Source organism: Fulmarus glacialis, unplaced genomic scaffold (genome assembly GCF_000690835.1).
Source record: "Fulmarus glacialis isolate BGI_N327 unplaced genomic scaffold, ASM69083v1 scaffold4117, whole genome shotgun sequence".
In the NCBI taxonomy this organism is placed as follows: domain Eukaryota; kingdom Metazoa; phylum Chordata; class Aves; order Procellariiformes; family Procellariidae; genus Fulmarus; species Fulmarus glacialis.
This window is the reverse complement of record NW_009221126.1, coordinates 25,931-37,932: the sequence shown is the minus strand read 5'-3', so window position 1 is coordinate 37,932 and position 12,002 is coordinate 25,931. Positions and strand designations below refer to the sequence as shown.

The 12,002-nt window shown below is 35.2% G+C and overlaps 1 protein-coding gene across 1 annotated transcript in view; it reads right to left on the bottom strand.

Moving 5' to 3' along the window:
• Nucleotides 1-699: 699 nt before the first annotated feature.
• The window catches only part of PPP2R5E (protein phosphatase 2, regulatory subunit B', epsilon isoform), a 29,478-nt gene continuing 18,175 nt past the window's right edge, over nucleotides 700-12,002 (bottom strand). The window contains exons 4-12 of the mRNA XM_009580966.1: nucleotides 10,998-11,128; nucleotides 10,854-10,913; nucleotides 10,089-10,197; nucleotides 9,055-9,108; nucleotides 8,906-8,956; nucleotides 7,933-8,052; nucleotides 6,694-6,821; nucleotides 4,174-4,275; nucleotides 700-2,074 (exon numbers count right to left, since the gene is read on the bottom strand). Of these exons, the coding sequence (XP_009579261.1) occupies nucleotides 1,975-2,074; nucleotides 4,174-4,275; nucleotides 6,694-6,821; nucleotides 7,933-8,052; nucleotides 8,906-8,956; nucleotides 9,055-9,108; nucleotides 10,089-10,197; nucleotides 10,854-10,913; nucleotides 10,998-11,128 (855 nt within the window). The 3' untranslated portion in view covers nucleotides 700-1,974. The remainder of the gene's footprint in view (nucleotides 2,075-4,173; nucleotides 4,276-6,693; nucleotides 6,822-7,932; nucleotides 8,053-8,905; nucleotides 8,957-9,054; nucleotides 9,109-10,088; nucleotides 10,198-10,853; nucleotides 10,914-10,997; nucleotides 11,129-12,002) is intronic.

Genomic DNA, 12,002 nt, shown 5'->3' with positions numbered 1-12,002 from the left:
GCGTCCCAGTCGGTGTTCTTAAAAGAAGCTCATATTAATCCCACTAAACCATGTTGTGTTTGGTGTTGCGTATGACTAGTTCCACTTTTTTTTCCAGAATTAACAGTGTCAGGTTTTTACAAAATTGTTGAGTTTACAACGTTTGTGTGTGTAGACCCAGGAGTACAAACTGTGACCTGATAATCCTGAAACAGTCAGTAGTCTAGAAGGGAATTCTTTTTTACCTCTTTTCCATGCCTGAAAACATGAAAACTTCAAATCTTACTGTATATTTAAATGGTAGGAAGAAAAATATACAAGCTTGTATTTATACTGAATTTCTATCAATGGCAACAGGTCATAAATTCATGTTTGCAACTATCACAAAGACTCATGAACACCAATTCAGTTTTATACTGTAAATACTGCTGGATTGATGGTTTAGGATTATCAATTCACTGTTGTCATATGTCTATAACAGTTCAAAAGCATCCTGGAGAAAAATCCTGAAACACATACCTTTCGGTATATAATAATGCAACTGCATTAGCTAAATATATACTGTACATAAGTCTTATCAGCATTTTACCTACCAAAGATGTAAGATTCCACTTTCAAATACAAAGCAGATAGCCAATAATGTATACTTATAATACAGCCCTCTTCTTTGTTTTTGTATTTTTTTTTCTTTTGTCTTAAACAATTTGGTCACAATGCACCTTTGATATAAAAGCATTTTAAACTTTATTATTAATACTCAGAACATTAGGATTTCCAGAATTTTTTTCAGTAGCATTTGTAGAACCACTTTTGGTAACAAATACAGTAGTTAGGAATGAGCATCCAGATGAGAATGCAGAAGTATATTATCCAGAATCCTTTCCAGCTAAGACCATAGGGCTGGTACTGTGATGAGTAATAGTACTAGAACCACAAAACCACTATAGTATGTTTCTTAGAGGCTACATCCTCTTTTGCTGGAACACTTTATAAATACATATTAAAAAGTAAGGCAACAACTCCAAACAGTCCAAACTGCTATCTCAACTCTATTTCCAATTAGATCCATGACCACTGGAGATCAATTTCATGCCTGCACTGTTTAGCGTTTGTCTTTATCCTTTCAAAATGGTCCAATAAAAACATACTGTAATAATTTAGCAATTAGTATTTCTAAAACAACTCCGGTATGTGTGTCCAATGCCTTATCACTAATACTGGTTAGGTACTGAAGTCCAGGGTGTTACCATTGCCCATTTTTAAAGGATTGTGGACACTAATTTGGATTTGCAATAAATAGGTGCATGAATCCAAAGCTCCCTTTCCTACTATGTTTATCACCTACTTGTTGTTTAACTCCTAATGTTCAAATTAAGGAAGCACCAGAGACATCCTGGTACTAAAAAAATGCTCACACCAGTAAACAAAACTTTATTCAGGACCTATGTTTTTCATGGCCCTGATCTGAATGGACATTCAACTTATGAAGATGTGCAAAAGGAAAAAAAGTCAAATTACAGTAAAGTTATCCAGAGAAGGAGGATGTTACACAAACTCATAAGGAAATGACAGTCTTTTTTTCTCCTTTACTATAAATACACTTAACAGTTTAGCAGAAAGACAAGCTAAATTTTAAGATTGTTCACATTTGAAAGTTGTATTACACTCTCTGCTAACGATAAATAAGGAACAGGTCCTGACAATGGAATTTGACATCGCAATTTTCATCAACAGATCTTTGAAGACTGGTTTTAAAGAAGGGTTAAAACAATGATTATGTTTGCAAAGTTCTGAGAAGTCCATCTGCTGTCCAAACTTTGGATTAAAGTCCTTATTTTTTTCCTTTACTTAGAGACAGGTATATACAGTGCTGTTGTAATAATGAAACAAATGTGAAATCTACTGTAAAGTTGCACAATACAGAAAACTGTTGCTCCATCTTCTACTACATAAATGTGTGACTCCACAGGTTAATAATGCTGTTTTGTATTTTTGTTAAGTTGGAATTATTCCATCACGTCTAAGACCTCTCTTTAATTCCAAATCCTCCAGTTTTTTCCACAGTTCTTCACGCTCTTTCTCTTTCTTCTTCTCACTGACAAATGAAATAAAACAAGAGTTAGCAGGAGGGAAGACTGTAGAATATTTATGTTAAAAAATATACAGTTGACATTAATTAGCAGCACTAATTTTGTTGAGCACAACTGCAATTTTCCTAACATATATTTAATTTTTGTAAATATTTTTTCTTTTCCTTACCTACACAAATATCACTAAACAAAGCAGTAGGAAAAGAACATAAAATGTAACCTGAACAAAGTGACAGTGTTCATAGACAGTCATTTGTAATAATACAGAAGAAAAAATGCAGTGGACTTTTATTATGGAACAAATATATCATGATTATAAAAATCAACATTTCAGGATTAACTTGTATTTAATTATTTTCAAGTTTATTTATTTAAGCAAGGTATTTTTTAATCTTATAAATAACAGCCACTTTTTAGAACAAGCATTCCTTTATCCTTTTAGAATCACTGTTATTACTTATATTGACTAGAGGCTTTCATATAGCTTAAGCATCAGCCAAGGGAAAGTTCAAGTTCAAGATGTGTCTTTTGTTCAGTGATTTTTTTTTCCTTACCAAATTCCTACACGAAGATCAAGGAAGCATTTGCTTTAACAACAGACTTTAAAGGCTGATTTGATAAAATTAAACAGCTAACCTAACATTTGCAAGAGTATTTATAGTCATTAATATTGAACATATTTCTCCTCAAGCTTTAAGTGGTATCAAAGCTACCCTTTTGAAATGTGGTTTTATTAAGATGCTAAAGATTTTATGTAAACATTAAGGTAAATATCCCAGTTTATACATTCATGTTTTAAAATTGTAAGTAGTAAATAAAAATGGTGAAATGGTTAATAGGATAGCCTTGATAGGAGATACAATGTCAGTAGGTGCAAGAAAAATTCTTTGTGCAGTTCAGTCAATAAACCTCACCCATTATCCAGACATGGGACCTACTACTATAGTGTCTGGTCCTGTTAACAGCAGAGTTCCTCATCTTAAGGGGCAAAGCGCAATTTAAGCCACTGAGCTCCCTCAGTAAATGGCTGGATTAGACGACCAGTCCTAAGATTCTCTTCCTTTCCTGCTAGAAAACCACGCACTGTTGTCTCAACTGCACTAGCAGATTGAGCCTTATTTATCAACACCTATCTAGAATTCATCTGGCATCTTAGCTCAAATATATATCCAAGTCTCTAAAAGTAAAATACTGTGTTAATGAACTAACCTGTAAAGTGTAGATTTTTTGTGTACAAAACTTTGTATTTTACAACAACGAAGCAGAACAAAAGGACAGTGTGACTCCAGTCACACAATTCAAAAAATATGGCCTCCAAGAGACTTTAGAGACTGTATTAACCTAACAAGGTCCGAGGACATACAGTACCCTTTGCTTTGCTTGGCGGAACCCTGAGTCACAGAAAAGTATGACTTAAATGAAGTTGCAAATTGTTCAGAGTTCCTGAAGTTTCCTCATTTTTTTCACCTGATGCTTTGGATAAGCTGAAACTTTTGAGAAAAGATGCTGCATTATAATTGGAAAATGAAGATTAAGGAAAATAGGAGAAAATACAAAAAGCATTTTACTAGGGTGGAACTAATGATCATATGAGTGGTGTATGTAATGAATCCTCCATGCTAAAATACGCAGATACAGCAAGACCTCTAAATAAGAAATGAAAGGGTTGAGAGATGCCTCTTTAAGACTACATCTAACCTACAAACAGTAGTTTGGAAAATCAAATCAAAATGTCTCTTTCCAAACCTCAGTGTAACTTTTTTGAATTCTTTAAGCAAAGCATTATCTTTAAACCCTTATTTTTCTTTTATTATTGAAGATCTTGATACGTTTAAGTCTTTTGGAATGCGGAGTCAAAAGGTATTCCATGAGGAATGCAGATTCCCAAGCAACGCAATGTGTACTGTATTTCATAAAGGCTAAAGAACAACCTGTACATGATATTATCTTACATCTTGCAAGGAGAAGGCTAAAGAGCATGCAAAGGGAAAAATAAGGCATTGTGTCTATTGTGTGTGAGATTATGCAATTGCATCTGAGTGTAAGGGAAAAACCAAACAGCAGGCCTTATGCACAGCTGACAAAAAAAGCTTTAAAAAGTTACCGCTGACGATCTGACTTGTAAGTGGCTGTCAGCTCGTCAAACATGGTGCTGTTCATTTCCATAAATGCCTTCAACACATTGTAGACTAAAGCCACAATAGCCCTGTGAAACATTAAAAAAGAAAAAAGAAAGGAGTCTATTAGTTTCAGGCGAAATCAAACGTGAAACAAAAGTGTCTTCTCCCACCAGCATTTCTGCAACCAATTCTGCTCTTGCAAGTATCGTAATGTAAATTCTTTGATTTCAGTGAAACTACTTTTGATTAACATATTTAAAGGTGAGAATCAGCTTTCATGTCTCTACTGACTACTTAAATGGAGCAAACCAAAACTCTAGGGTGAAAGGTAACAACAGAAAGCTATTACATATAACTACAGACTCTTCCCTCGTGCTGTGGAGCAATTCTGAATGCAACTCCAGGGATTCAAATCATCAATGCTGGCAGAAGGAATAGAATTTAAACATGAAATGGGAGTGATTCATATTTCCTTATGATTTTTCTATGAAGTTGAATATTCAGTACATATATACAAGGTATACTTTGTATTTCAGTACAAAATACAAGGCTGTATTTCAAGAGCGATTTTCTTGTACTCATACATTTCATATTTTCACTTTGGTACAGCAAAAAACTCTTCAAAAAAACCACAAATCAGATGAGTGCTGCAGTATCTGTGTAAAACTCTGTGTGTGTGTGTGTATATATATTAAAAAAAAAAAAAGTCGCATCTATGTAGCTCTCTCTCTATAACCTCTGCCTACTTTGCTTATTGTTGTTCCTGACCTTACCCAAGAGACAATACACCACTGCTTATCTGAATTCGAGTTGCTCAGTTGCATAAAACTTGACAGTCATGATCTGTTCATAGAGGAAAAAATGATGTGTAATAACAATAATTTCAAAAAGGCTTCAAAGGCATTCTGTCCCACAAAGGTTCAAAAAAAAGTGGAATCAGTTTACTCTTTTATACCATCTGACTGCATAACTAACCTAAAATATACTAGAATTTCCAAAGTAAGATGGGTCTGCCAATAGTCTGATTATCTAAAGGTCAAAATTCCTTTCTGGCAGAGTTGAAGATAAAAAACAAAGCAACTGAAAAGGGAGAAGGGAAAGGAACAAATCTAAAAAACTTTCAAAGAATTTGGAATAGATTATCAATCAAGAGATCCCAGTTCCCGATCCACTACTGTGGTTGTCATACTCAGACATGGGGCTGCTTAAGAAACAGCTCTACCGCCAGGAAGCAGTGAATCAACATTACAGGTGCCAGGAACCTTTGGAGCTAACCTATACAGCAGAGAAACTATGTGACATTTCCCATGCAACCCTGTCTATCATTCACCTCTTTCAATAAACTTTCATTTTTGTTGCCTACATTTAGAAATGTTCTTATAAAAATTCTTTAAATACCTTCTTTATTTTGCATGTATCTTAACCTGGCTTGTGTGTCAAAGGTACGAAATTCCCGCGGGTATGAAAACTGTGAACTGGGATACTGGAATATTCTCATTACCAGAAGCATCCCTGTGCATAGCGTAAAAGGTTGGGCAGGAGCATGGGCAGATTGGAGACTGGTAATGCGGTACTATGCCATAGAAAGTGTCTTTTTGTGACCAACGTTAGTTACAGAAGCTTTCTAGTAGCATTAGATTCGTCATGTAAGCATACAAACTTGAGGGTTTGACTTAGGTACAGAACAAAAAGACTAACGTTTGAAAAGATGAAATATTTTACAAATACTTTACAGGAAGCTCTTAAAGCAATTGGGACCTGAATGTAGCACAGCTCATTAAAAACACTGAGTTTACTAAATGGTAACCATCTTGACTTAGAAAGACTTTTCAACTAAAGTGTAGAATAGATGCAATCTAACTGTAATAGTATTTTTTATTAAAACACTTTCTACTAGGTCATTCAGTTTAAAAATAAAAATGCCGAATTAACAGGATATCAATATGAAGCAACTGCTCTATTACTGTGCATAATAGAGAACAGCTGTATTTAAATAAATTTAGAAAAAACAACCCAACCTAAGAATATACTACTGTCTATATGCTTCACAGGTGTTTAGAAAAATGCCAGTACCAGAGGTATCAGTATCATCCATGATACAGCCACAAAGCTTTATTAATGCCAAGCGATACTCTTCTAGACAATTTACTATCAGGCTTAAGACGTTAACCAGTTTATTAAAAACTGCGTAGGAGAAATGTTTGATGAGCAACACTTTCTATTCAATAACAATGTACCATCTAATTTCTCTTTTTTCCCCAACTTGCGAGAAGGTCTATTTTTATCCCATAAGGTACTGGTTTTTGTACACATACGAGATAATTAAAAACATTTTGAGACAAGCTCAAATATAGACTAATTTATATTGGCATTAACAGAGTTGCACCTGTTCATGCCAGCTTTGAATTTGGATCTCTCCCATTCAGAGGTTCTTCAGCAGACATTCCCTAAGTTTATCAGTGGTATGTCAAATGGTAAGATAAAGTGTAATGGCAAAAACTTACGGATTCCAGTGTTCTTTAGAAATCCTATAAAGGCTGGAAAACATGATGGGAAGTATAACATTTGAATTCTCCTCTATCAAACTCATGATGTATTCATTATTCCAGTAATACAGTGCTCTTTCGGCCACCTTTGAGTCAAAGGAATAAAATATTAACAGGAATTCAGATACCCATAATTTTGTAATTTTCTGAAGGAAAAACAAATCACAGAGAAATTTCACAAAGATGAATTAACGGGAATCATTAACTTTGGAATTAAAACTCTACTTTAATCAGTAGCTTAACATGCATTAATGGAATTAAGTTTTTATCCTATAATTCAGATCCCACAGCATCCACTCTCTCTTTCCCCTGAGTGATATGTTGTTACTCACTGAAGACCAGGTGCAGACACTGCATTAATGCTGCAGCTGTGGAGGGAAAGGGAGAGCAGAAGACTTCCCATCGCCCCTTTCCCTCAATCCTGTGACTGCAGTCGGAAGGAAAAGAGCAGTGCTGGGATACCAGAGGAAGGAGACAGGGAAAGGGCCAGTAGCTGGGCTGAATAAGGGAGGAGAGATCTTAAGTGTGGGGAAGGTACCAATGATAATAATCACCTTGGGGAAGAGCTTGGCAGGGGGTAGGAGGGAAAACACTGATCTAAATTATGCTAAAAACAAATGTAGTCCAAGGAAGAGCCGAAAACAGTCATATCTGCCTTTCTACCAGGATAGGTCACCTAGCTTAATATGGAGACTCTCTCCTCTTCACATATGATTCAACTTAAATCCTATTAATTCCTCTTCTTCCCATTATGCAATGTGAAGAGAACAGGCTATGGGTTCTATCACCTCTAACCACACATCTCCTTACAGAAGGAAGTAAGTAGGAAAACAAGAATGCTGCACAATACCGTGCTAAAAAAGGGAGCAAATACATCCTACATGGTCTATCAGTCCGAAGGCCATACAGTGAGTACCCATCACCTACAGTCAGAAGGGCTCAAAGTCTGCTTGGATACAGTTTAAGGCCTTATGTGGCTCAGAATGGCAAGTTCTGTGCTGTAACCCCAGATACATCTAACAAGTTATTCATGGAGCTCAGAACTAAACTTCCACTGCAACATACCCTCTTCCATAGAAATCTAGAAGACAAGTATTTAAAACCACATAACATAAAATAATATTTATATTTGGGAGGGTGTTATGTTTGAAATTGAGACTACACATTCCCATACAAACAATAACCTCTACCACTGACCTGAAAATGAGGGCTAGAGACACACTTGGCAATCTGTTTAAACAAGGGTTCCTGGATTTTGACAAATTGTGATGGTTCGATTACATCCAAGATTTCCTCCAGCTCTCCTAGGAACATGACCTAAAGACAAGGAAGGAAGCATTGAATATAAAACCTCTGAATCATCTTGATCAGCAAAATGCTGGTAACCCTCAAATTTTACCACTTCAGGGAGAAATGGAAGCCTCACTAGCTCAGCAAGACCCTCTCTCAAAAAATGTGATCAGTTCTACCTTTAGCACCTTCTGGATTCAGTCTCTTAAAAGAAGGACAACGAGTGTGTGCAAATGCTGTATTTAAAGTAGTTCTTTTCAACAAAATTCAGAATTGCACCAGTATATCCATGCTGAAAACCTAGCCTCACACAAAGAATTTGGCCAAGGCTTAAACTTCATTAACTAAGGAGAGTCTCTTAATTTTACATCATTTTTGGAAGCAACATTCAAAATAATGGTTTTGCTGTGTCATAAAATCTCATTAGGGAAACTCAGATTTGCATCAAGAATTTGAAATAAAAATGCAAATGTCTAACTGCATCTTTTACATGTTTAGTAGGTAAACGCCAGACAATAAAATATCTTTCACCCTCCCTGGAAAAACACTATCCTCACATATAAACAATTCCAAATCTAACAGAGTTTTCCAATCTATCCTCAACTATGTTTATTTTCTCCTTTCTAAAACAAAAAGAATTTCTTTGCAGAAGAACCAGTGCTTATTTTGTGAATAGAAACCATGGTTATCAAACTTTTCTATTCATAGTCAAAACTGTCCAAAAAACCAGAATTCAAGTATGGAAAAACACCTACAGGAATTAATACCAAGATCCACCACAGCATGTGCTATCTACCTGGAAATATCTGAAGATTCCCTGCCTATTATAATGTAGAATAAAATAACTCTAATGCTTTGTTAATACTAGCATATCACTTACCTCTTTCTGACTGCAGGTTTTTGGCCAGAATTTCATTAAACCTCTAATGACCTAGATTAAAAGGAAAAAAAAGTTAGATTTTTTACTTTTCTCTCAACAGGGTAAGATGTTTATGATGCAAAAAAAAAAAGTATGAAAGAAATACTTACCGGTTCTGTGAGTGAGGGGTCTTTCTCCAGAAACTGTACTATGCAATACGCCAGCTGTGAAGAGGTAAAGATTTAAGAAAATGAAGTTAGAACATTTCTATGAAGAAACCACAAAGAAACAATTTTTAAAGAAAGAGAGACTCAAGATGCTATACAGCTTTCTCAAATTGCATCCAATTTTAAACTGAGATGCATAGTTTGCACTGTGCAAATCCACTCATAAGAAATCCAGTTCATAAGAAACAACAGAACACATTACAAAAAAAATTAGGGTGACAAATTAGCATATACAATAAAAATCAGAGCAACTTGGAATTCTAAATACAACCAATGTTTTGAAGCTTCTGTTATTCTCTGAAACTGCGTCTTTTTACACATTTTATACATCGGCAAAATCATGAAAACGCTTGCAAGATGAGCCGACACAGCTAAAACCTGGAATAACGTATTTAGAAAGCACAGCTTTATTAGCATAAGAAAGACTGCACTATCTGAAAATCAGAGAGAAAGGTAACAGGTATCACTTATCAGAGGAAAAATTACATCATGAAAGCTGTATAAAAAGATATATGAGAACATAAATGCAGTATTAAGAAATCTGGGAGGCAGAATGTTAAAGACTATGCAAAAATGCAGGTATTAGTATTCAGAAAGTTGCCAGGGTGAAGAAGAGCCTTGACAGCACAAGACTAAGGAAATCCAAACATCCTCTTGGGAGAGGGAATGGGAATGACAAACTTGTGAGAATGAGAAAACAGCAGAGAGAAGAACCTAAAGAGAGAGTTTAACTACTAAACAAAATCCCCAAAATATGACAGATGTCTGTTACACTTTTAATTACCTAATCAGAACAGAAGCAAGACATTTATCATACAAAGCACATTAAATGAATTTTTTTAAAAATTACTGCATTTTTTCCACATTTCAAAACTTTCCCCCCACCTTTTATGAGCTATGCAATTAAATTTCCAAAGCAACCTTAAAAAAAAAAAAAATCATTCTAACTGAACAGAAAATATTTTTATAATTTCTACCTGTGCATGGAAGAGTGATAAACTCCTCACAGTATGTAAAGGGATCAGCACCTTCACCAGAAACTGTTTATGCTCTGCCTTAAGAGGTAAAGCAAAACCATTGATAATACTAGAAATTAGAAGAGAAATATTTGTTAGTGTTATCATCACAGAAAACATTCTTGAGGTCTGAACAAGCACTTTCTAGATTAAAATAATTTAGCAGTCAGCACCTGATTACAAATAGCAGGCTCATGCCATTTGTAAACAGGTGCTGACTTTTGTCCTGCTTTATATTAGCAGCGCAGTACATATCTAGGTAGCAATTGAGCTCCGACTTAGAAACAATCATATAAACAGCTGCACAAACCTGTTGCCAAACAGATAAGACCTTGCCTATCTGGTCTGTAAGTTCATGAAAGCAAGGTATTCTTGAGTAATTAATTTACCAGAATTAGATTTACTCAAAATATTCACACTGTTAGTGTGTTCAAAAAAAAAAAAACCAAAACAATTCTGTAGCACATAAGGATGAAGTGCACAAAATTTAACACACACACATATACACGCACAAAATCAATCCAACACTTTTGGCGGTAACTTGCATCCAATTATATACTCTTGGCAAAGATGTGACAGAGATTTGCACACGGGCTTAAAGATGAGCATGTGCACACATCTGTTTTCAGAATCAGGGCTTATAGTAATACTTTTTCCGAATCTAACACTATTCTGACGTGTCCTGAAGGGAAGTTTGAGATAGTTAATAAATAAAGACTCATTTACCTTCCTAAAATTTCCAACAGTTCAGCTACGCCATTGAAGTGTTCAGTTTCATAAACAAATCTAAAAAAAGAGAAGTTAAATATAAGTAATATATCAGTTTCCTAAAATGTTCATAAGGGAAAACTAACGTCTCCCACAACTTACCGTAGAAAAATATTATTAATCTGTTTTCGGATAAATGCTCTAAGACCCAGAAACTTGCCATAAATTCTGTGCAAGACTGTTTTTAGGTAGTCTCGTTCTCGAGGGTCTTCGCTGTCAAACAGCTCCAACAGCTGTGTTTAAAGGAAAAAGAGAACTGAAACAGTAGACATTTGACAAGTATGACACACAGACTTCTATATAAAAGTTAAATTCATGAAAGCACATGCACATAAAAATGCGATATCCGTGTTACCCAAGGTGTAGAAATACAGCATTAAAAAAGTCTGTTGTAACTCCAGCACAACATCATGAAACTCAGTTCATTAATTTCCACTTCTGACATAACAAAACTTTGGAAATCTTCAAACAACTAATAAACTTTTGATTAACTGGCTCCAAAATGCTGCCTTCCTTCTCCTCCAAAATAAATAAAATAAATTCTTTGGTGCTGTCATCTCTACAAAATGAAACAGTTTCACTCTTATCATCCACCATTCCTTCACTCCGCAGAACTAAAAGATCCTCATTTGCTCTAATATTTTGTTCCCACAACATTGTGTCAAGGTCACATTTTTCTAATTGCTTATATTATGAGCTCTTAAGCCTTCCTAGTGATTGCGTGGCCTTCTTGCTGTGGAAAGACTCAACAGTGAAGTCTATGCCAGCACTGGATCTGCTGTTACAGGATCTCCACCAATCAACACAAATCAAAGCATCACGGGGAATTAATCCTCCAGGTTGAACAAAATGGTAACTTCAATATCCAGTTTAAAAAAAACAAACAAACAAAAAAAAAGAAAACAAAAACAAAACCAAAAACCCACCAACAACACAAAACCCACCTTTACTAAGCAACTCTTAAATAAGGTTTTAAAACAGCAAAATTATTATGTGGTACTCAGTCAAAAGAGAACACCATCTGGTGTCTTCTATTGTCCAAAATATATCGCGCAACACTGACACCTGAAGTTGCCTCTAAGAACTAAGGCATGAAATGAGCAGCAG